General features: G+C 45.5%; 1 protein-coding gene across 2 annotated transcripts in view; it reads left to right on the top strand.

Annotated features, from left to right (window-relative positions):
- MAPK8IP3 (mitogen-activated protein kinase 8 interacting protein 3) overlaps positions 1–26,169 on the top strand; it is a 153,922-nt gene that overhangs the window by 28,009 nt on the left and 99,744 nt on the right. For both annotated transcript variants that reach the window (XM_077827872.1, XM_077827873.1), the window contains exons 2-4: positions 16,434–16,554; positions 19,141–19,211; positions 19,704–19,795. In XM_077827872.1, coding sequence (XP_077683998.1) covers positions 16,434–16,554; positions 19,141–19,211; positions 19,704–19,795 — 284 coding nt within the window. The remainder of the gene's footprint in view (positions 1–16,433; positions 16,555–19,140; positions 19,212–19,703; positions 19,796–26,169) is intronic.

Raw genomic sequence — 26,169 nt, forward strand, 5'->3', positions numbered from 1 at the left:
CAGCCGCTGTCGCAAAACTCTTTCCCATGATCTCCGGAGACACCGCCAACACACTCTGATCAACCTTCTGGCTCCAGTCTATACCTGCAGCATTCCGCTCTTCTCCCCTCACGGTCCAGCAGTGTGGACTCCCACTGCACTCAACACCCATCCCTCTGCAGTTTGGCCTTGCTGAAGAACAGTACCTGCTGCATTGTATTCCAAAGGAGAGGTTGGATATGATCCATGGACATACACAAATCTTTAGCCGTTCTGGGACCCCTCCTTCCCATCTCCCATCCCCCTCCCTCCTGATGTTTTTTTGTTTGTTTGACTCTCTCCTTCGGTTGTTGTCTTTCAATAAAAGAATTGTGTTGGTTTGAAAGCAATCTTTATTCTACTAATTGAAAGCAAAAAGAGCACTGAAAAGCAACATACAATTACGTTAAATCCCCTTATTGCATCATGTACACCAATCGCCTCTTAGCATTACAAGCACTGCAATCCCGAGCATAGCAACAAATATTAGTGGCTTTCAGCTTCAAAGTGCTGCCTCAAGGCATCTCTGATCCTTATGGCCCCGTGCTGTGCCCCTCTAATAGCCCTTGTCTCTGGCTGTTCAAACTCAGCCTCCAGGTGCTGAGCCTCTGCGGTCCAGCCCTGAGTGAAGCTTTCACCCTTCCCTTCACAAATATTATGGAGTGTACAGCACGTGGCTATAAGCATAGGAATATTATCAACCGCCAGGTCCAGCTTCCCATAGAGGCAGTGCCAGCGGGCTTTTAAATGGCCAAAAGCACATTCAACAGTCATTCAGCACTTGCTCAGCCTGTTGTTGAACCGTTCCTTGCTGCTGTCAAGTTGCCCCTTGTATGGCTTTGTAAGCCATGGCATTAAGGGGTAGGCGGGGTCTTCCAGGATCACAATGGGCATTTCAACTTCCCTATGGTGATCTTCTGGTCCAGGAAGGAAGTCCCTGCTTGCAGTTTCCTGAACAGGCCAGTGTTCCGAAAGATGTGTGCGTCATGCACCTTTCCGGACCAGCCTGCGTTAATGTCTGTGAAACGCACACGGTAGACCACAAGCACCTGGAGAACCATTGAGAAATACCCCTTGCAATTAATGTACACAGTGGCTAGGTGGTCTGGTGCCAGAATTGGAATATGCATGCCATCTATCGCCCCTCCGTAGTTAGGGAAGTCCATTTGTGCAAAGCTATCTACAATGTCACACACATTGCCCAGAGTCACAGTCTTTCAGAGGAGGATGCGATTAATGGCCCTGCACACTTCCATCAACACAAGTCCAATGGTCGACTTTCCCACTCCGAGCTGGCTAGCGACTGATCAGTAGCAGTCTGGAGTAGCCAGCTTCCACAGTGCGATCACCACACACTTCTCCAACGGCAGGTCAGCTCTCATTCTTGTGTCCTTGTACTGTAGGGCTGGGGTGGACTCATCACACAGTCCCATGAATGTGGCTTTCCTCATCCGAAAGGTCTGCAGCCACTGCTCGTCATCCCAGATGTGCATGACGATGTGATCCCACCACTCAGTGCTTGTTTCCCGAGTCCAAAGGCGGTGTTCCACTATGGTCAGCATCTCCGTGAATGCCACAAGCAATCTCGTGTCGTAGCTACTACGCGTGGCGAGATCAGTGTCGCACTCCTCTTGCCTTTGTAGTTTAAGGAATAACTCCACTGCCATTCCTGACGTGTTAGAGTGAGCAGCATACTGGTCAACAGTTCAGGATCCATTCCTGCAGCCCGAAGAGGCAGTATACAAACCGTTGAAAGATGGCGCCAAATGCGGACGGAAGCACAGGGATTGCTGGGATGCGAAGCAATGCATCATGGGTCATTGGACAGGATTCAGGATACCCTGTGACCCGCTCCACCTTCCCACAACTCTTAGCGGCAGAAGAGAAAGAGATGCTCTGTGGGATAGCTGCCCAGAGAGCACCGCTCCGAATACCACTGCAAGTGCCGCAAGTGTGAACACGTTATTGCGCAGGTAGCTGACAATGTGAACACACAACTGTGGTTTCCCTTCAGTGCTCTCTGAGTGGCGCTGTAACTGACGGTACTATAACTTTGCCAGTATAGACATGCCCAAAGAAAAAAATACAGCCAAGCCCTCTGAGCCAAGGTTACATTCAGAAAAGGGGGAGATTTGGAGGTGTAGGTGAAAAGAAGGGGTCAAAACCAGGGGAAGGGCTAGCAATGAATCATAGAATCATAGAATCATAGAATATCAGGGTTGGAAGGGACCCCTGAAGGTCATCTAGTCCAACCCCCTGCTCGAAGCAGGACCAATTCCCAGTTAAATCATCCCAGCCAGGGCTTTGTCAAGCCTGACCTTAAAAACCTCTAAGGAAGGAGATTCTACCACCTCCCTAGGTAACGCATTCCAGTGTTTCACCACCCTCTTAGTGAAAAAGTTTTTCCTAATATCCAATCTAAACCTCCCCCACTGCAACTTGAGACCATTACTCCTCATTCTGTCATCTGCTACCATTGAGAACAGTCTAGAGCCATCCTCTTTGGAACCCCCTTTCAGGTAGTTGAAAGCAGCTATCAAATCCCCCCTCATTCTTCTCTTCTGCAGGCTAAACAATCCCAGCTCCCTCAGCCTCTCCTCATAAGTCATGTGTTCTAGACCCCTAATCATTTTTGTTGCCCTTCGCTGGACTCTCTCCAATTTATCCACATCCTTCTTGTAGTGTGGGGCCCAAAACTGGACACAGTACTCCAGATGAGGCCTCACCAATGTCGAATAGAGGGGAACGATCACGTCCCTCGATCTGCTCGCTATGCCCCTACTTATACATCCCAAAATGCCATTGGCCTTCTTGGCAACAAGGGCACACTGCTGACTCATATCCAGCTTCTCGTCCACTGTCACCCCTAGGTCCTTTTCCGCAGAACTGCTGCCTAGCCATTCGGTCCCTAGTCTGTAGCGGTGCATTGGATTCTTCCATCCTAAGTGCAGGACCCTGCACTTATCCTTATTGAACTTCATCAGATTTCTTTTGGCCCAATCCTCCAATTTGTCTAGGTCCTTCTGTATCCTATCCCTCCCCTCCAGCGTATCTACCACTCCTCCCAGTTTAGTATCATCCGCAAATTTGCTGAGAGTGCAATCCACACCATTCTCCAGATCATTTATGAAGATATTGAACAAAACCGGCCCCAGGACCGACCCTTGGGGCACTCCACTTGATACCGGCTGCCAACTAGACATGGAGCCATTGATCACTACCCGTTGAGCCCGACAATGGTATAGAGAAGTTCCCATTCTACCTGTAGCACTTATGTGGCCCCATTACCTTAGTATCTGAGTGCCTCACAGGGTCTAACCTATTTCTCCTCATAGCCCCTCGGTGAGGTAGAGCAGCACTGTTCTCCCCATTGTACAGATGGGGCACTGAGGTACAGAGATACTAAAGGCCAGATTTTCAAAGGTATTTAGGCACTTAGTGGGATTTCAAAAACACCTAGAAGGTTAGGTGCTTTGTAAACCCCACTAGATACCTAGCTGCATCTTTGGATGCCTAAAAACCTTTGAAACTCTGTCCCTAAGGCACTGGCCTGAGGTCATACAGAAAGTCCATGGTAGGGGTGGGGGGTTGAGAGTAGAATCCAGGTCTTTCAGGGCTAGCTCCCCATCCAGCAGACCAGCCTATCTCTCTGCTGCATGCTGGAAAAAAAAAAAAAGAGGCCTCTGATTGATAGGAACAAAACCAAGGCAGCCAGTTCTCTGAGACTCCAGCAAACAGTCCTAGGAAGTTGGGATGGATGTCACGGTTGACAGCATGAAAAGCAGCACAGAGGTCAGGAAAGATGGAAAATGAGAGTCTGACTCATTTAGCATGTGCAAAGTCGTCTAGCCAAGCGATGGCATCTTCAGTGGCATGATGCAGTTCTTCTAGGCCACCGCGGAACTTCGTCATCAGGCATTCATCGACACTGTGCGTCATCGTCTGTACTGCGCCAGAGCTGCACAAAGCGCTGTCATGAAGTCCCCAGCGATACTGGTTGGCTGCACAGAGACCTTGCCTGGTCCAGAACCTGTTCAACAGGGACCATGAGTCAGATGAGAGGAGATCACTTAACTCCTAAGGGGTGGCAGGTGCTGCCCCATGCTGGGTTGTAGAGCAATGACTGCTGTGCAATTTTACATTTTAACTGAAAACCATTTTGTCGTTTTTTGTTCTAAGTCTGAGGAAAGGAAGGAATCAGAAAGTGTCGTCGTATAAGTATCAGACATATTTATGTCTCAAATTCTTAGGGTTTCAACTGTATCCAAGCCAATTCCAGAACAAGGAACAGAAACTGCATCCACAGAGTCCATAAAGTCGATGATTATTGTCATGATTTGTATTATTCACTGGGCATCATCTGTGGTGCTCAGCACTATTCAAAATATGCCAGAAAATGTAGTCCCTGAGTCAATGTCTACAAAATGTGTAGCCCTGGATAAGATGGCTCAGATATTTAAGTATGAAGTGTATAGTTATTAAGTACATGTTAATATCTATGAGGGGAGGCACTGATAGCAATAGAAGTTTTACTGGATTAAGGACTAGAAGATTTGACTCTTCAGCTTTCTTTCTAGAGGAAGCACTGCCCAGAGCTCCTGTGCCTGTTTGTTTTTCTTTTTCTGTGTGCAGTGGCCCTGATATACCTCAGAAGTCTGGGTTTTTTTTCCCCTCCACGTTAAAATATAGAATTTTCTTGGTTTAAATATTTAATATTCTCCTGTGAGAACTGCAAGTCAATCACTGTAGTGTTTAAGACCCTTCTGGAAAGTAACTAGCCTTTAAACAAAAGTAAAAGCAGTGTTGGTAACTCTCTCATGATTTTGTCATGAGCCTCATGACAATTGTTTTCCTTAAAGCCCCAGCTCCTGGGGTCAAGTGGATATGTGATAATTTCAGCCTTCATTCTTAAAGAAAAATGAAATTTCTAGCCCTTGTGGCTGTAGGGAGAGCTTCAAAATGTGCGCCCTAACAGCTCTAAAAAGCAGAAGGCAAACTGATGATTTTAAAGCCAATCTCATGATTTTTGGTGAGCCTGATTCATGGTTTTTGAACATTTGGGATTAGCAATACTGTGAAAGTGACTTGAAAGTGTCAGTTTCACGCCTGTTTTAAGGTTAGTTTCTAGTCTATTACTTGTAGTGAGATAACACACCCAGAGCCCCAAACAGAAACCACAGTAAGGAATTTTCTTTACTGGGAAAGGCTACAGTTGTAAATACTCTTCTCCCCCAGCCTGCTTGAGTTGTCTGTTTTTCAACCGCTCTCTGTGGACCTGGGATCTTACTCCCTCTCAGCCATTCAGACTCCATGATGCACAGAGTGAGACCTCAGGTGAGGTAGCCTCTGGAGCAGGGGCAGGCAAACATTTTTGGCCTGAGGGCCACATCGGGTTTCTGAAATTGTATGGAGGGCCGGTTAGGGGAGGCTGTGCCTCCCCAAACAGCCAGGCATGGCCTGTCCCCCACCCCCTATCTGACCCACCTCTGCTTCTCACCCCCTGACGGTCCCCCCGGGACTCCTTCCCCATCCAACCCTCCCTCCCCCCGGAACTAATCCCCCCTCCCACCCCGACCCACTCCCTGTCCCTGACCACCCCTAGACCTCCCGCCCCTGACTGCCCCCTACCGCCCCATCCAACCCCTCCTCTCATTCCTGACTGCCCCCCCTGGAATCCCTGCCCCATCAAACCACCCCTTCTCCCTGTCCCTTGGCTGCCCCGACCCCTATCCACACCCCTGCCCCCTGACCACCAGCCTGAACTCCCCTGCCCTCTATCTAACCCCCCCGCTCCCTGCCCCCTTACCGCGCTGCCTGGAGCACCAGTGGCTGGCAGTGCTACAGCCGCCCCACCCAGAGCAGGCAGCTGCGCCACATGGCTGGAGCCAGCCACGCTACCGTGCAGTACAGAGCACTGGGTCAGGCTACGGCTCTGCAGCTGCGCTGCTGCCCGGAGCATTGCGCCAGCGGCACAGTGAGCTGAGGCTGCAGGGGAGGGGGAACAGCAGGGGAGGGGCTGGACTAGCCTCCCAGGCCAGGAGCTCAGGGGCCGGGCAGGAGGGTCCTGCGGGTTGGATGTGGCCCATGGGCTGTAGTTTGCCCACTTCTGCTCTGGAGTATCATCATCAAAAAAGCTATTTCAGAGCCTGGCAGGAAAAGCAGCCTTTCAGAGACTGAGTGGGCCAAATTCTGCCACCAGTTACCTGTAGCAGGACAGAGTGCAAACTTCGCGTAAGGCATGTATATGATGCTTTCATCCCCTATGGATATTAATTACAATCTTAATCTTAAATTGAGTTGTCTCTATTGTTTCATTCCTAAATACAGCAGGAAGCTGTTAAGTACTTAGTGTACAAAGAAAAATATAAACGGTGAGTTGCCAGTTTCTTGTTTCTGTGATTGCTCAGAGATTGTAAAATGCACATGTCTGAATAAAGTGACATAGCCAAGTGCCAGCCTTTCATTAAATATTTGAAAAGAATTAGCATTTTAATCATTCTCCTTGAATTAAACCAAAACATTGGGAATAAGCCAGTTAATCCTATTAAAAGTGACCTGCAAAATGGGAATAACATTGGTGTTGTGTCCTCTATTGCTTCCTTGTAGAGGACCCAGAAGGCTCTGAAATACTTTTTAAAAAATCTCTTTGATGGTTTTTTAACATTAAAAATGTAGTTCCTGTCTAGTTTTGGGAGACTCTCTGATGGCGGGAGAGCTAGTAAAATGAGGACATCTCAACAGTCAAGCAATTGACAGTTGAGCAAGTGAGAGGAGAAGGGGATTTAGTCAGACTGTCTAAAACTTTGTTTCTTGTTTGTCTTTGTTTTAAACTACTTAATTTTGTCTAATTGACATTTTGGAGAAAAGAAGCCTTTGTTAAAAATTCAGAGCCCACCATACATCCTCTGAGACACCCAGAAAGTCCTCCAGGAAAACCATGGACAGCAGCGTTTGCATTCCTAATGTTTCTAAAGTAGAAAACCCATCATGGAATGGAAAAAACAAAAACAAAACAGACCTAATAACAGCAGCCCAAACAAACAAACAGAACTTTTTAAAAAACAATCAGTCCAAAACTTCTCAAGCTCCTTTGTGTATCACAAAGTTAAGGGGGGGGGGGACACAAGCCCAATTTAAAAAAAACTTTAGCAGGTCACTGAGTGCAGGAAAAAACTAGATGTGGCTAAGAGATTCTATGTAAAGTTCAGTTTGTAACAAGTCACTTTTTATATGTCTAATTATCTAGGCAATTACAGGGATGGTCTAGCACATTGGTTCCCAAACTGGGGGGTGCACTCCCCTGGGGGGCTGTGAAGAAATTCCAAGGGGGGTGCGAGGCTGCCTGGCCCTTGAGCTCCTGGCCGGGGAGGCTAGTCCCCGGCCCCTCCTGTCCTGTCCACCCTCCCCCGTAGCTACGTGGCAGGCAGCAGGGCTTGCCCCTGCCCACCTCCCAGGCTTTCCAATAAGCCTGTCCTGCTGCTCTGAGCTGCCTGGTAAGGGGGTGGGGGTTGGATAAGGGGCAGGAGGTCCGGGGGGCGGGCAGGAGACAGGGAGCAGGGGGGGTTGGATGGGGAGTGGGGTCCCAGGAGGGCGGGGACAAGGAGCAGGGGAGGTTGGATGATGGTAAAGAAGAGGTGGGGGGTGTGAGGGTTTCTCGAAAATTAAAAAGGGGGCGTGATGCTGAAAAGTTTTGGAACCACTGGTCTAGCATGAGAAATGATGTGATTTATAGAGAGACGATCCAGTTCACAGACACCATGATGGTTACAATGTTGTTGCTGAGCCCACTAAAAGTAACAGAAAATGTGCAAGGGACTCTTACAGAGCACACTGCAGGGGAAGTAGACTCTACAGAATAGTGTCTATATAGCCGTATATTTAAAAAAAACCCACCCTCAAACAAGTGTAGTGCAACTGAACATTAATTTCCTGGAGTTCCCTGGAGATCCTTGACAATAGGCCTGGTTACCACTTATCACTGTCGGAATGATGGTGTGAGTCTGCTGAACTAAAAAGAAAAGGCATGCCATTCTGCATGGTAAGCCTAGAGAAGATGGATCAGTTATTTTATTATGTAGACGAGAACATTCATGGTCTATTCTGTAGGGGCATGACAATATTTGAAGTTGTATGCAGTGTTGTAGCCATGTCAGTCCCAGGATATTAGAGACACAAGACAATGATAAAAGACAAAAATACCACATCACCGGTGGGTGAACACTTTTCACAGAGGTCAGACACAGAGTGATCGTTATCCATCCATATCCTCAAAGGAAATCTGCACAACACTTTCAAAAGAAAAGCCTGGGAACTTAAATACATAACTTTGCTAATCACTAAACATCATGGTCTGAATAGAGACACTGGATTTATGGCTTATTGCAACAAGCTGTAACCCACTAACAACTCCTCCTGCTCACCTTCCTTCCCTTCATCTCTATGATTGGAGGGGTATAAACGGGCCACATTACCTTGAAAGGTCCCTTGGAATACGTGTAGCCACTCGTGCTAAACAATCTGTCCCCCCTTGTATTTAGCTGTAACACTCTGAGTATCTTTCCCAGGCCTGAAGAAGAGCTCCTTGTAAACTGGAAAGCTTGTTTCTGTCACCAACAGAAGCTGGTCCAATAAAAGATATTACCTCACCCACCTTGTCTCACTATTTTAAATTGTCAGTGCTTGCCACCTGTAGGTGCAATGTTGTTTATGCCAGCATGCAGAGGAAGTGGAATAGAAAAGAACCATAGAATATCAGGGTTGGAAGGGACCTCAGGAGGTCATCTAGCCCAACCCCCTGCTCAAAGCAGGACCAGTCCCCAACTAAATCATCCCAGCCAGGGCTTTGTCAAGCCTGACCTTAAAAACCCTCAAAGGAAGGAGATTCCACCACCTCCCTAGGTAATCCATTCCAGTGCTTCACCACCCTCCTAGTGAAATAGTGTTTCCTAATATCCAACCTAAACCTCCCCCACTGCAACTTGAGACCATTACTCGTTCTGTCATCTGGTACCACTGAGAACAGTCTAGATCCATCCTCTTTGGAACCCCCTTTCAGGTAGTTGAAAGTAGCTATCAAATCCCCCCTCATTCTTCTCTTCCACAGACTAAACAATCCCAGTTCCCTCAGCCTCTCCTCATAAGTCATGTGTTCCAGTCCCCTAATAATTTTTGTTGCCCCCTGCTGGACTCTTTCCAATTTTTCCACATCCTTCTTGTAGTGTGGGGCCCAAAACTGGACACAATACTCCAGATGAGGCCTTACCAATGCCGAATAAAGGGGAATGATCACGTCCCTCTATCTGCTGGCAATGCTCCTACTTATACAGCCCAAAATGCCGTTAGCCTTCTTGGCAACAAAGGTACACTGTTGACCATATCCAGCATTTCATCCACTGTAACCCCTAGGTTCTTTACTGCAGAACTTCTGCCTAGCTGCTCGGTCCCTAGTCTGTAGCAGTGCATGGGATTCTTCCGTCCTAAGTGCAGGACTGTGCACTTGTCCTTGTTGAACCTCATCAGATTTCCTCTAATTTGTCTAGGTCCCTCTGTATCCTATCCCTACCTTCCAGCGTATCTACCACTCTTCCCAGTTTAGTGTCATCTGCAAACTTGCTGAGGGTGCAATTCACGCCATCCTCCAGATCGTTAACGAAGATATTGAACAAAACCGGCCCCAGGACTGACTCTTGGGGCACTCTGCTTGATACCGGCTGCCAACTAGACATGGAGCCATTGATCACTAACAGTTGAGCCCGACAATCTAGCCAGCTTTCTATCCACCTTATAGTCCATTCATCCAGCCCATACTTCTTTAACTTGCTGGCAAGAATACTGTGGGAGACCATATCAAAAGCTTTGCTAAAGTCAAGGAATAACACATCCACTGCTTTTCCCTCATCCACAGAGCCAGTTATCTTGTCATAGAGGGCAGTTAGGTTAGTCAGGCATAACTTGCCCTTGGTGAATCCATGCCGACTGTTCCTGATCACTTTCCTCTCCTCTAAGTGCTTCAGAATTGATTCCTTGAGGATCTGCTCCATGATTTTTCCAGGGATTGAGGTGAGGCTGACTGGCCTGTAGTTCCCCAGATCCTCCTCCTTCCCTTTTTTAAAGATGGGCACTACATTAGCTTTTTTCCAGTCATCCTGGACCTCCCCCAATCGCCATGAGTTTTCAAAGATGGCTCTGCAATCACATCAGCCAACTCCTTTAGCACCCTCGGATGCAGCGCATCTGGCCCCATGGACTTGTGCTTGTCCAGCTTCTCTAAATAATCCTGAACCACTTCTTTCTCCACAGAGGACTGGTCACCTCCTCCTCATGCTGGGCTGCCGAGTGCAGTAGTGTGGGAGCTGATCTTGTTCGTGAAGACAGAGGCAAAAAAAAGCATTGAGTACGTTAGCTTTTTCCACATCCTCTGTCACTAGGTTGCCTCCCTCATTCAGTAAGGGGCCCATACTTTCCTTGACTTTCTTCTTGTTGCTAACATACCTGAAGAAACCCTTCTTGTTACTCTTAACATCCCTTGCTAACTGCAACTCCAAGTGTTATTTGACAGGAGGACAGGACAAGGAGTAATGGTCTCAAGTTGCAGTGGGGGAGGTTTAGGTTGGATATTAGGGAAAACTTTTTCACTAGGAGGGTGGTGAAACACTGGAATGCGTTGCCTAGGGAGGTGGTGGAATCTCCTTCCTTAGAAGTTTTTAAGGTCAGGCTTGACAAAGCCCTGGCTGGGATGATTTAATTGGGGATGGGTCCTGCTTTTGAGCAGGGCGTTGGAGTAGATGACCTCCTGAGGTCCCTTCCAACCCTGATATTCTATGATTCTATGATTTATCCTTGTTGAACCTTATCAAATTTCTTTTGGCCCAATCCTCCAATTTGTCTAGGTCCCTCTGTATCCTATCCCTCTGTATCCTATCCCTGTATCTACCACTCCTCCTAGTTTAGTATCATCCGCAAATTTGCTGAGAGTGCAATCCACACCATCCTCCAGATCATTTATGAAGATATTGAAGAAAACCGGCCCCAGGACCGACCCTTGGGGCACTCCACTTGATACCGGTTGCCAACTAGACTCGGAGCCATTGATCACTACCCATTGAGCCCGACAATCTAGCCAACTTTCTACCCACCTTATAGTATATTCATCCAGCCCATACTTCTTTAACTTTCTGACAAGAATACTGTGGGAGACCGTGTCAAAAGCTTTGCTAAAGTCAAGAAACAATACATCCACTGCTTTCCCTTCATCCACAGAACCAGTAATCTCATCATAGAAGGCGATTAGATTAGTCAGGCATGACCTTCCCTTGGTGAATCCATGCTGACTGTTCCTGATCACTTTCCTCTCGTGTAAACAATCCATACAAACAGCCCTGGATAGAGTGTATCAAGAATTAGGGCTAGTGCCAGCATGGATCCACTGCATTTGGAGCTAAATTTAATGTCTGTTCCATTCAAACCCTTATGTGTATCTCAGTGGTAATTTTACAGTGAGCACTTAACAGAACTCTTAACGTGAAATAAGGTATTTTTCTGCTGTATTTCATTATCTTATTTTGTATTTGGGAACATGCAATCAGAAGAATCTTTTTCAGTTCTACATTCTATTCAATAAGCTACGCTGCTATTTCTGCTGTCACTACAGTGTTGTTACTTCTAAGATGAGGTATGGGAGCTGAGTAAACTCTAGTCTTTCTCCTCTCTTTAAGAGCTACCTACCTAGCTTTGTCTGCTCCTGTCTGCAAGTTCAGAAGTTGTTCCCTTTCCACATTCAGCTTCCCCACCTGCCTCACCTGTCCTTCTAGCTGCTTCTTCCTCAAGGAGTCATTCTTGAAGTCTTTATCAGGAAGTCCTCCACCTCTGGATGTTGCTGTTGCTCTGAGCTAACCATCCACTGCTGTAGAGCCCTGCACAGGACCATTTTTTAAAATCCCGCTCCCACATTGTTTCTTGCATTTTTATCCCGCTCCCGCCTGCAAAAACCTTAGATCCCGCATATCCACAACAGAGAGAGATTCAGCCATGCTATTAAAAAAAAGATCAGATAACACATTATATAACACATTTATATATATATGTATATATAATTTTATATACACAAACATAATTAAGACAGTTTTTACCATTAAAAGAATAAAACAAATCTTGCTTAAACCACGTAAAAAATACTTTAACTCCTGTTGTAATAGACATCAAATCTCTTTCTATCCCTCACTTAAATTTAAGTATTAAAACATTTATTTAAAAAAAAAAGTGTTTTCCAGCAAATTACTGCAGTCTGTTTTTTTTTCCCCACCCAATCCCGCCCACAACAAAGTACATTTCACCTGTTCCCGTATTATGGCAGGTGCTTCTGTGGGACCCTTGGGATCCCGGTCGCTGCAGGGTTCTTCACTGCTGTTTCCCCACACAAGTCAGGAGAAGGATGAGGAGGGGTAGAGAAGGAGATCAGGCTTGGAGAGGAAGCCGTTTGTGGTTTGTGTTCCTGGCAGGGGAAGGCACACTGTCTGCATAGAAATCTTACCCAGCAATTCCCCTTGGCAACTACAGACCATCGCTGCTACATCACCCCTGCAGGCTCTTACTTAACCCAGGAAACCAAAGATGTAAAACCTCTGAGGATTTCTTTGTAACTTAAGGGTTATATTTATTTATAGTCACCTTATTATCTTCTCCTCATTCAAAGTCTACTCTCGTTTAGAAGTAATTGTAAGTGTACAACCGCAGGGATCAGAATTTATTATCTAGAATGGAAATTAGCAACAATCAAAATTCAGCATGGCAAAAGGAGGCACCAATACTTTTGAAATCAGTCGAGTTTCATAGGCGTATGTCAGTGTTTCATTTGGACCTCAGTTTGTAGATTACAGTTCCCTATTTGCAGCTGACATTTCTGGTACAGGTCATAGAATCATAGAAGATTAGGGTTCGAAGAGACCAAAGGAGGTCATCTAGTCCAACCCCCTGCTCAAAGCAGGACCAACACCAGCTAAATTTTCCCAGCCAGGGCTTTGTCAAGCCAGGCCTTAAAAACCTCTAAGGATGGAAATTCCACCACCTCCCTCAATAACCTATTCCAGTGCTTGTGAAATACTGTTTCCTAATATCCAACCTAAACCTTCCCCACTGCAACTTGAGACCATTACTGCTTGTTCTGTCATCTGCCACCACTGAGAACAACTGAGCTCCATCCTCTTTGGAACCCCCATTCAGGTAGTTGAAGGCTGCTATCAAATCCTCCGTCACTCTTCTCTTCTGCAGACTAAACAAACCCAGTTCCCTCAGCCTCTCCTCATAAGTCATGTGCTCCAGCGCCCTAATCCTTTTTGTTTTGCTCTGGACTCTCTCCAGTTTGACCACATCCTCTCTGCAGTGGGGGGCCCAAAACTGGACACAATACTCCAGATGTGGCATCACCACTGCAGAATAGAGGGGAATAATCACTTCCCTGGATCTGCTGGCAATGTTCCTACTAATGCAGCCCAATATGCTGTTAACCTTCTTGGCAACAAGGGCACACTGTTGACTCATATCCAGCTTCTCATCCACTGTAATCCCTAGGCCCTTTTCTGCAGAACTGCAGCCAGCCAGTCAGTCCCCAGCCTGTAGCAGTGCATGGCATTCTTCCATCCTAAGTGCAGAACTCTGCACTTGTCCTTGTTGAACCTCATCAGATTTCTTTTGGCCCAATTCTCTAATTTGTCTAGGTCACTCTGGACACTATCCCTACCCTCCAGCATATCTACCTCTCCCCCCAGCTTAGTGTCATCCGCAAACTTGCTGAGGGTACAATCCATCCCATCATCCTCTTGGGCCACTGCTGGCTGCCAACTAGACATCAAGTCATTGATCACTACCCGTTGAGCCCGATGATCTAGCCATCTTTTCTATCCACTGTGACAAAGTTCCTGCTCTACCTTGGTGGGTCTTGTGCTTATTGGTGGATTTGCTCGCCTTGGAGCTTCACGGCAGCCCTCAGCTTGGCCGTTTTTCTGAATTCACAGTCCAGGTTGTCTCCTCCTGTGTCTGACCAGGAGTTGGGAGGATTTGGGGGGAACCCGGGCCCGCCCTCTACTCCGGGTTCCAGCCCAGGGCCCTGTGGAATGCAGCTGTCTAGAGTGCCTCCTGGAACAGCTGTGCGACAGCTGCAACTCCCTGGGCTACTTCCCCATGGCCTCCTCCCAACACCTTCTTTATCCTCATCATAGGACCTTCCTCCTGGTGTCTGATAATGCTTGTACACCTCAGTCCTCCAACACCTCAGTCCTCCACGTTCTCACTCTCTGCTCCTAGTGCCTCTTGCTCCCAGCTCCTCACATGCACACCACAAACTGAAGTGAGCTCCTTTTTAAAACCCAGGTGCCCTGATTAGCCTGCCTTAATTGATTCTAGCAGCTTCTTGATTGGCTGCAGCTGTTCTAATCAGCCTGTCTTAATTGTCTCCAGAAGGTTCCTGATTGTTCTGGAACCTTCCCTGTTACCTTACCCAGGGAAAAGGGACCTACTTAGCCTGGGGCTAATATACCTGCCTTCTATTACTCTTCTATAGCCATCTGGCCTGACCCTGTCACACCACCTTATAGTCCATTCATCCAATCTAAAATTTTTTAACTTGCTGGCAAGAATACTGTGAGAGAACGTATCAAAAGCTTTACTAAAGTCAAAATATATCATGTCCACGGCTTTCCCCATATCCACAGAGCCTGTTATCTCATCATAAAAGGCAATCAGGTTGGTCAGGGATCACTTGCCCTTCGTGAATCCATGTTGACTGTTCCTGATCACCTTCCTCTCCAAGTGCTTCAAAAAGGATTCCCTGAGGAGCTGCTCCATGATTTTTCCAGGGACTGAGGTGAGGCTGTAGTTCCCTGGCTTCTCCTTCTTCCCTTTTTTAAAGATGGGCACTATGTTTGCCTTTTTCCAGTCATCCAGGACCTCCCCCGATCGCCATAAGTTTTCAAAGATACTGGCCAATGGCTCTGCAATCACATCAGCCAAATCCCTCAGCACCCTTGGATGCATTAGATCCGGACCCATGGACTTGTGCATGTTCAGCTTTTCTAAATAGTCCTTAACCTGTTCTTTCACCACTGAGGGCTGCTCACCTCTTCCCCATACTGTGCTGCCCAGCGCAGCAGTCTGGGAGCTGACCTTGTCTATGAAGACCAAGGCAAAAAAAGCATTGAGTACTTCAGCTTTTTCCATATCATTTGTCACTAGGTTGCCTCCCCCATTCAGTAAGGGTCCCCACTTTCCCTGACCACCTTTTTGTTACTAACATACCTGTAGAAACCCTTTTTGTTACCCTTCAATTCCCTTGCTAGCTGTAACTCCAATTGTGCTTTCGCCTTCCTAATTATATCCCTGCGTGCTTGAGCAATATTTTTATACTCCTCCCTAGTCATCTGTCCAAATTTCCACTTCTTGTGAGCTTCCTTTTTGAGTTTAAGCTCCTCGAAGATTTCACTGTTAAGCCAAGCTGGTCACCTGCCATATTTGCTATTCTTTCTGCACATCGGGATGGTTTGTTTTTGCGCCCTCAATAAGGCTTCTTTAAAATACAGCCAGCTCTCCTGAACTCCTTTCCCCCTCATATTAGGCTCGCAGGGGATCCTGCCCATCAGTTCCCTGAGGGAGTCAGAGTCTGCTTTTCTGAAGTCCAGGGTCCATATTCTGCGGCTCTCCTTTCTTCCTTTTGTCAGGAGCTTGAACTTGACAATCTCATGGTCTCTGCTGCCCAGGATTGCCACCCACTTCTACTTCCCCTACCAATTCTTCCCTGTTTATGAGCAGCAGGTCAAGAGGAGCACGGCCCCTACCTAGTTGGTTCCCCCAGCACTTCCGCCAGGAAGTTGTCCCCTGCACTCTCCAGAAACTTCCTGGATTGTCTGTGCACTGCTGTGTTGCTCTCCCAGCAGATGTCAGGGTGATTGAAGTCCCCCATGAGAACCAGGGCCTGTGATCTGGAAACTTCTGTTAATTGTCCAAAGAACGCGTCATCTACCTCATCCTCCTGGTCTGGTGGTTTAGAGCAGATGCCCACCATGACCTCACCCTTGTTGTTGTTGCCTCTAAACTTAACCCAAAGACTCTCAGCAGGTTTTTCTCCAGTTTCACCCTGGAGCTCTGAGCAATCATACCGCTCTCTTACATACAGTGCAACTCCTCCACCTTTTCATCCCCGCGTGTCCTTCCTGAACAGTTTATACCCATCCATGTCCTCTTTTCCTGGTTGAAATACTGTAATCTGCAATACTGACTCTTAAAACGTAACCTCCTGTTTTTGTTACTTACATTCTCTCTCAGTTTCCTATTTTTGTAGGGGACAGAAAGGGAGGCAAAATGGGAAACAGTGCACTGCGTGTTTGTTTCTCATCCTGGTCTCCTTCTTTGTTTCTTTGCCTGTACAGAAGTTTATAGAGTTTGAAGATGCACTGGAACAGGAGAAGAAAGACCTGCAAATCCAGGTTGAGCATCTTGAATTTCAGACCCGGCAGCTGGAGCTGAAGGCCAAAAACTATGCAGACCAGAGTAAGTACAGTAATGCAACAAACATGCTTATATGGTTGGGCTTCCTTGGAAGCTAGGGTGTTGCTCTGAAGTTTCTTTGTTTCATGCATCATATTCAAAGCCTGGAAGTTTGACATTCATAACTCCAGTGCCAACTTTTGAGGAGCCTAAGGGGAGAAATATGTTCAACATTTAAGTTGATAGTAGCTTTATTGTTTCCATTGCATTTAGTATTATAAGAAAATATTGCCAACTGCAGCCTTTGGGGACGTTATGGAGCTTCAAAAACTTTGTTTCATGCTTGTTCTGTATATCAATTATCTTACTGTCTACAGCAGCCCTTGGAATCCCACAGCTTCATACTGGAGCAAGCACTAGCTGTTTTAAACAAATTTGTATATTACATGAAGTACTATTGGATGAGACATGATAGATCGGTGGAGTGCATTTGGCAGTAGTTTGAGGGGTTCCTGTGTTATTTTGCTGAGTTTCTTTAGAACTACCTAGACTTCAGTCCTAAATCACCCCTGGTATAACTTGTCTGAAGTCACTCGAGTTACACCAGGGATTTATTTAGTCCTTTGAGACCACGATTCCAGTTTCTGCAATTTACACACGCTCCTTACATCTTTCAGATTATAACATTTTATAAAATATCAGGCAAATCCCTTGTCAAGGTTCCTTCCCCACTCTGAACTCTAGGGTACAGATGTGGGGACCTGCATGAAAACCTCCTAAGCTTACTTTTACCAGCTTAGGTTAAAACTTCCCCAAGGTACAAACTATTTTACCCTTGGACTTCCACTGTCACCACCAAACTTTATCTGGGTTCCTGAAAAAACGTAGTTTGGAAACGTCTTTCCCCCCAAAATCCTCTCAACCCTTGCACACCACTTCCTGGGGAAGGTTTGGTAAAAATCCTCACCAATTTGCATAGGTGACCACAGACCCAAACCCTTGGATCTTAGAACAATGAAAAAGCATTCAGTTTCCTTACAAGAAGACTTTTAATAGAAGTGAAAAAGAATCATCTCTGTAAAATCAGGATGGTAAATACCTTACAGGGTAATTAGATTCAAAACACAGAGAATCCCTCCAGGCAAAACCTTAAGTTACAAAAAAGACACACAGACAGGAATATTCATTCTATTCAGCACAGCTATTTTCTCAGCCATTTAAAGAAATCATAATCTAACACATACCTAGCTAGATTACTTACTAAGTTCTAAGACTCCATTCCTCTTCTGTCCCCGGCAAAAGCATCATACAGACAGAGCCAGACCCTTTGTTTCTCTCCCTCCTCCCAGCTTTTGAAAGTATCTTGTCTCCTCATTGGTCATTTTGGTCAGGTGCCAGCGAGGTTACCTTTAGCTTCTTAACCCTTTACAGGTGAGAGGATTTTTTCCTCTGGCCAGGAGGGATTTTAAAGGTGTTTACCCTTCCCTTTATATTTATGACATCCCTGTTAAAATGCAAAGAATTGTGTGTGGGATATTTCAGGTATGTGCCCAACCTAACTTCTAATACATTTCCTAGATGGTGTGTGGTAGTGAATTTCTTTTTCCCAATAAACAGGACATTTAAAACCCTTCTTTGCTATCAAACATTTTATTGCATTAGAAAGGACTTCTGATGCCATGATCTTATATCATATTATTGAAAAGTGGGTGTAGAGGAGCATGTACTGAATATACATCCTATTTCGTTTTGGAGGCAGGAATATGGAACTCTCTTTGTCAACTGTGATTGCATCTACTTGGTAGAAAGTCCAAAGGAGCTTTTAGTGGCAAATCCCAGTCTTGTAGTTAACAACAGTTGAGTTGGAGCTTTAAGTTAGTTTCCACTGTAAATACTTTCTGGCTGGATCAACTTTTAAAAAACAAAACAACTCTTTTTCTCCAATAACGCATAGTGGGCCCCAAACTACATGTGATGGTATTCACTACTCAGCTCTGGCCCTTTGCAGTTGGACACAGCCAGCTGTAATGTGTTTAATATAGAGCATACCACTTATTTCCCTCTTGTCCCTGAATGGGTTCTCCATGCCTTTTCTCATGCACCAAATATTCCACCTCATTTTTTGTTTTTGTTCTCCTTTCCCTAATGTGCGCAGTTGTGGTGGGCTGGACAAGGCTTCCTCCAGAATTCAACAATAAAGTCCAACACAACTGCTCCTCGGGTAGTCAGAAGTGTCATAAAAGAGCTGTGTGATCCTTGCACTGGGGGTTGAGGACGCAGCCTTCAGAAGCTTTGGATCCTCTAGCAGCTCACATACAAAGGATAGAACTAATGCTTAACTTGGATTGGCCTTTGTTTGCTCATTTGTCTACTGGTAGGTACTGGGCTGGGCCCTGACAGACCCACTTCCAAAATTAGTATTGCATCACTTTGTATGTTCACCTTGAGGGCATTTTGATACCTGTGAAATGAGTTCGGGAGTAATACCACATGCCATACAGACATTATTGTGTTTTTCATTTTGTAACAGGAATGAACTCCTATTTACCTATTTTCTGTAATATAAGATACTTCCTTGAGAATTATCTGGTGTTCCTTTTGGGGTTTAACACAAATGCTCTCTGATGGGTGGAATACTTTCTTTTCCAGTTTCACGGCTGGAGGAACGTGAATCAGAAATGAAGAAAGAGTACAATGCCTTGCACCAACGCCACACAGAGGTAGGTTATCATCTCTAAGTAAGTATCATTCTCTTATTCTACATGTGGGTCTACAAACATATTTTAGAAAAGACTATTTGAATGATTAAAAACAAGAGGTGTCTGTAGCTGCTAAGCCCCCTCCTGCCCCCATGAGGTGCAATGCTTTGTTATCCCATTTCCTCTAAGCTTCAAGAGGCTACCACTGCTGTCTAGTTTCCGAGAAGCTTTTTTTCATTGTTTTTCTGCATATATTTTGTCACATACCTTCTGCCATTGTACTGGGCTTGAGGTTTGGTATTTATTTGGCCCCACTCGCTTTCATATTAGACCCAGACTTACTGCTCATTCATTGTGTCATCAGCCTTAAAGAATAGCAATGACAGATATAGTTATGCAAAAAAAAGGGGGTGGGGAGAGAGAGAAATGGGTGCTGGAGGAAGATTAAACAGAAGAGGAACCTGTGTCTCCTTTTCACTGCTGTGTGGCTCATGGGTTTTTCCCTCTTCACAGATGATCCAGACCTATGTGGAACACATTGAACGGTCCAAGATGCAGCAGGTTGGGGGAAATAGTCAAACTGAGGGCGGTCTACCTGGGAGGAGGTAGGGCCATATCCTTCCACTGCAATATATGCCATTCAGGGGCTTATGGACTGTGTGCATGTGTGTGTGAGAGAGCAACCAAAATCTCCCCTGCTAGATCACTGGGAATGGACTGTAGTTGAACCTTGCTATTTTGTTCTAGGCAAGTCTTCAGTTTAGGCACAAAAGTACTTGTACATATTCTGTTTATTTGCAATCCTAGCTCTTGTGTAGGCTTTTGATAAATTACCCTTTTATATTTAGATGACAAGTGCGAAATCTGCACATAGGATGGTCCACAGAAAAAAAGAGTCATGGAGGACATGAGAAACTTGCCTTCCCAGTTCAGGAGTACATTGTCACAATCTGATTTCCTCTGTTTCATCCCCCTCCCCCTGCTGTCCCCCCCAAAAAAGATTTCTGTAAAAAGACCATCCCATATGGACTTCTTTTTTTTGCCCAAGGTTTTGATGAACCCAAGATAGTGAGGTTTTTTGTTCATCTTCCCACATCCAAAGCAGTGAGAGTCAGAAGCCAGCAGTGTGGAATTATTGATCCTTATTCTCTTCTCACACTAGTTTTAAAGTGGTATAATTACATGGACTTTAATGCAATAACTCATGATTTATACCAGTTAGAGGAGCATCAAGTGGATTCTCTGTACTGATCTTACACTCCAGTAATACTGCCTTCGGAGCGAGGAATGAAGAAAGTGAGTTCCTAAAGAATATGATTTAGTGAAGTAATAGATTACCCAGTACTGCTTGAGGGACATAACCCAAATCCACTCAAGTTGATCACAAACTATCCAGTAACTTGGTGAAGAGAGAAGTATTCTCTATGTGACTTTAAACTAATGTCAAACTATTTTTTATTAATCATTATATGCCAACAATATACTTAGCATTGTAAAGACATTCCCTGAAGAGTTTATAATCTAAATGGTAGACACACCTAAAACAAGATACACTGGGAGACCCAGAGGGAGTTGCTAGCTGAGTAAGCATTTCCTTCTCTCCTATAGAAGGCATTTGGTGTGGGTTAATGTTTGTGAGTCTCAGGAAAGAAGTCTTCAGGGGAGAGATTTGACTGAGGCAAGAGTGGGGCCCTAACACATTGGGGCTGGCAAATTGGACTGTGCATAGAGAGGACAGGAAAGAAGGCATGGAGATGTTGGGAGTGAGAGAAGGAAACTACAGAGTAAGCAATGCTGGCATTGTTGGCAAAGCAAAGAAGGTGAACTGGACAAGAAATAATGGGCAAGCAGGAATCAATGAGAGAGTTTAATAGAGGAGTAATGTAGTCTGATAGGAATGATGAAGGACGAGGAGAACAAAGCGGTAAATGAGACAGAGGGAAAATATTCTGGAATTATGGATGGGTTCCCTTTTGGATATTTTAGAGCCTTGTAAACTGATGTACGGGCACAGCAAGTGGCAGCAAGTCTCCAACGCTGGGTCGACAGACTTACGCTCACGCTAACGCACTAAAAATAGCTGTATAGACTTTGCAGATCAGGCTCCGAAGTCCACTCCTGTCCTAGGCTTCAGAGCCCGAGCTCCAGCTTGAGCCACAATGTCTACGAGGCTATTTTTAGCACAGTAGTGCAAGTACATTGACCTGGGCTTGGAAGCTTGCTGCTGTGGGCTGTGTAGATATACCCATTGATGCCAGAGTGCTAGTTGGCTAGAAATGCCTGATGTAGATTGTAGTGCATTGTGCTAAGTGGGAGAAAAATCCCAGCTCCTGGCATAAGGGATTTAAACACCCTGTGTCTGTTATGGTTTCCTTTACTGGACTTCGAACTAATTTAAAACTGGCAGTCTGAGTACAGCCTAGGTGTCAACTCCACATTGTAAATGAGAATGAGAGACCCTGTGAAGGAGGCATGGTGTGGAGAGCAGCTGTCGGGCATCTGTCGTCAGGATCTTCTGTAAATATGCCAGGATTCTTGCCAGCTCTCCTGCAGCTTTGGCATTCCTTTTCTATCTAACAATTTGTTTTCTGCCAAAACTGCATGGCACAAGCGGAAGGCAAGAAACGTTCCAAGGCTGTGAAGGAATGCGCTGTGTGGCACCTAGCACCAGCTCCCAGTTCTACACTGAGGGCATGACAGTGCATGCTGGGATTGGATATGTACTGTTAACGTGGATTTATTGTAGCAAATGCAATTGGTAGTACAGCACCATTACAGTGCACATAATATACAGCACAACCCCAATGCAGGAAGGAAGTGAGGATGCTGAAAGAAAAGGACTCACTTAATAACAAGAAAACAATTACTTGAAACTGTTCTGGGGCTGGACAAAGCCTTTTCAATCCTACTGTAATTTCCCTCCTGCCTAAAAGAGGTGAAATGTGCTACAGGAAGGAGAATATCCATGCTGACATGCACTTATATCATTCTGCTATTTATATTTCCTGGATTTGGAGCTGGTGGAGTTATGTGCAACTGTGATGCAACATGGTCTGAGGTGTGTCATGACTGCAACCTTCCATCTTATTTATGCCCTACGAAGGGCAGCTCAGCCTAAATGAATTTTCATAGTCCAGAGGGTTTAACTACATGGAAGGGGCAAAGAGATCAGCGTTAGAGTTTTCCCCTCTCCTTCAGGCTTTCAGTGCTTGAGGCAGGCTGACTCCTACAGCATCCCACATGGTTTCTCCCACAGCCTCTCTCAGCTTTGCCATGCATTTCTGACTCATCTCTTCCAGATGTTAGGGAATTACGCTGAGTGGTTTCTGAACCAGTTCCTCTCTTGGGTTTTGTACTGAAATCCCAAGGATTCAAGGTCTATACAATTGATCTTTCGAACTTATTTTAGTCTTCCATGGGTATGAGCTTCCAGTATGAAACATTTATATTTGAAACAACAATTAGTGCCAGTTTCCCACTCTAGCTTGAGGCAGAATCATAGAGTATCTGGGTTGGAAGGGACCTCAGGAGGTCATCTAGTCCAACCCCCTGCTCAAAGCAGGACCAATCCCCAACTAAATCATCCCAGCCAGGGCTTTGTCCAGCCTGGTCTTAAAAACCTCCAATGAAGGAGATTCCATCACCTCCCTAGGTAACGCATTCCAGTTCTTCACCACCCTCCTAGTGAAAAAGTTTTTCCTAATATCCAACCTAAACTGCCCTCACTGCAACTTGAGACCATTACTCCTTGTTCTGTTATCTGCTACCACTGAGAACAGTCTAGATCCATCCTCTTTGGAACCTCCTTTCAGGTAGTTGAAAGCAGCTATCAGATCCCCTCCCCCCTCATTCTTCTCTTCTGCAGACTAAACAATCCCAGTTCCCTCAATCTCTCTTCATAAGTCATGTGTTCCAATCCCATAATCATGTTTGTTGCCCTCTGCTGGACTCTTTCCAATTTTTCCACATCTTTCTTGTAGTGTGGGGCCCAAAACTGGACACAGTACTCCAGATGAGGCCTCACCAATGTCAAATAGAGATGAATGATCACATTCCTCAAACTACTGGCAATGCCCCTACTTATACAGCCCAAAATGCTGTTAGCCTTCTTGGCAACAAGGGCACAATGACTCATATCCAGCTTCTCGTCCACTGTAACCCCAGGTCCTTTTCTGCAGAACTGCTGTCTAGCCATTCAGTCCCTAGTCTGTAGCGGTGCATGGGATTCTTCCGTCCTAAGTGCAGGACTCTGCACTTGTCCTTGTTGAACCTCATCAGATTTCTTTTGGCAGAACAGATGATACAGATTCCATCCTTTCAAAATAATGTCTTGTTACAATTTCATCTACCTCACTTAATAACTGCAGCCACTCCTGCTGTATTGGCTAGGATTTGACTGCAGGAATAATGTGTAGCTAGAAGACCCTGGCACTTTAGGAAAAGATCCTTCTCCCATGATGGATTATTTAGTATGATTTTTATATTCTAATTTGTAAGGCTACCAAAGGTGCTTACAGAATATACAAACACAAAGATAAGCCACAATTATTTCTAAGTGGATGGAGATGTTTTACCCTTTATTTGGTGGGAGTCAGTTGCTTCTTCTGGATGAAATATCTGATATGGTATATCTGCTATAGAGGAATTAAAATGCTCTGTGGTCTCTTGTAAATGGATTAGCTGATGTAAGGGTCACTTGTAGGTTACACTTTCTGCAGAAACTTTAAATTACTCTTGTGTCAGTAGAACAGGAATGAATGATCCCAGAAGATCGTGTTTTGTGCTATGTGCCAATCCTCCTGGCTATTCTCTTGACCCTTGCATAGTTTGAATGCAGCATCCAAGTACAGTAATTCCCCACTTAACGTCCTCTTGCTTAACGTTTTTTTGATCTTTCGTCCCTGTCCATTACAGAACATGCCTTTTTAAAGTTGTGCAATGTTCCCCTATAATGTTGTTGGCCGCCTGCTTTGTCCACGGCTGGCAGCCCCCCTACGTGCCCCCCCCCCCAGTGTCTCCCGCCTGCCAGCAGACTCCGCAGATCCCTCTCCTGCCTCTTGAACGCCGCAATTCAGCTGATTGCTGCAGGCCTGAGGCAGGGGAGAGAAAGAGGGAGGCTGCGCGCTGTGCCCTTGCTCCTCCCCTCAGCTTCCTGAATGCCCCAATCAGCTGATTGCCTTGGGCAGGAGGCGGGGAGAGCAGGGGGAAGGCACTGATCCGCGAGGTCTGCCAGCGGGTGGAAGGTGCTGGGGGGCGGGGCAAGTAGGGGAGCTGATGGGTGGGCTGCCGGCCTGTTTAATACCTGTATTAAATTGATTGTTTAAAATAGTTTAAAATGTATATAATGCCTTTTGTCTAGCAAAAAAAATTTCCCTGGAACCTAACCTCTCCCCCCATTTACATTAATTCTTATGGGGAAATTGGATTTGCTTAACATCGTTTTGCTTAAAGTAGCATTTTTTAGGAACATAACTGCAACGTTAAGTGAGGAGTTGCTATAGATAATCTCAAATTGTATCCACTTCACCTGAAAAGTCTGGAGCTAGAGTAGCATGACAGCCGCAGTAGAGAGGTGGAACAGGTAGGGTGGATGGACTTCAAATGCAAGATAAAATGTATATAATCTTTTCAAAAAGAATCTTTCTTTTTTAAAGAAACTTCTCACTGCAACTCTTGGCAGATTTTGTTCCCTAGAGTCATGGAGAGAGGGGACTATTACCACCTCTCCACAAACTTCCTAATGCCTATTCAAGTACTCATTAGAAATCTGCAAGTATTACACGTTTAAACAGTCAGATCCCAAACCTTTTGAAGTTAATAGAAAGACTGTCATTGACTTCAGTGGGCTTTGGAACAGGAGCCTAATAAGTCTTTAATTCACTGTGGAGTTAAAGAACCAATAGCTCATAGACACTCCTGTGGGTGGAGGAGCAGATGCCCCGGTATAAAACTCTCCTTTACATTAGTCTGTTTTTTCCTCTCTTTTATTTCCTGTCCCATGAGAACTGGAAAGGTTTTACAGTATACTTTCATAGCCAAATCATAGAATATCAGGGTTGGAAGGGACCTCAGGAGATCATCTAGTCCAACCCCCAGTTCAAAGCAGGACCAAGCCCCAATTTTTTCCCCAGAACCCTAATTGGCCCCCTCAAGGATTGAACTCACAACCCTGGGTTTAGCAGGCCAATGCTCAAACCACTGAGCTATCCTTCCCCCCAGAGCTTTATGTCACCAGTGTAGTGCTAGGAATTAGATACCTTTGGCTTGATTTCTCTCTCACTTATACTAAAGTAAACAGGAGAAACTCCACAGAAGTCAGTGCATTCTGAAGTGTAAAACCACTGTATGTGACAGCAGAATCAGGGCTTCTGTATTCTGAGTGGTTGTTCCTGCCATTGGCATCTTCCAAAATTAGATAGGGAGTGATGTGAGCATGGCTGCATGATGCAGGTTGAATTAATTCTGCTCACATTTCCCCTTCCCAAAGTCCAAGAAACATTAGTTAAATGTGGCTTTGTGCTGTCACTGGGGAAAGGATGCATGATGGAAAGTTTCAAGAATTGTGACAATCTGTCTGCTCACTGTGGGGAGGAATGAAACTGTCAGCATGAATTTCCTGCTCTGTACTGCACAAGTAGCAATCTGAGTGCCTCTGAGTGCTGGTGTGTTGCCAGCCTCTTGGGAGGAGAAAATAGGAGAACCATACATCATGTGTCTGTGACCCGTGGCTCCTTCTGAGTTTGTACAAACCATTAATTGAAAGAGGCCTTTTTTCTTCATTCCAAGCTTTGCATTGTGCCCTTGTGTGGGGGGCACTAGAGTACACATTCATGTGAGCATATGTATTTATGTTGGGTGTGTTCTGCGTCGGATGAGTATAAATGAGCACATATATTTTGTGTGCTTTGCTGCAGTGGTGTGTATTTGTGGGACCCATAAGTGTACATCTCTCACTGCATTCATGGGTGTTTGTATGAGC

This window comes from Eretmochelys imbricata, chromosome 10 (assembly GCF_965152235.1).
Source record: "Eretmochelys imbricata isolate rEreImb1 chromosome 10, rEreImb1.hap1, whole genome shotgun sequence".
Taxonomy (NCBI): Eukaryota; Metazoa; Chordata; order Testudines; family Cheloniidae; genus Eretmochelys; species Eretmochelys imbricata.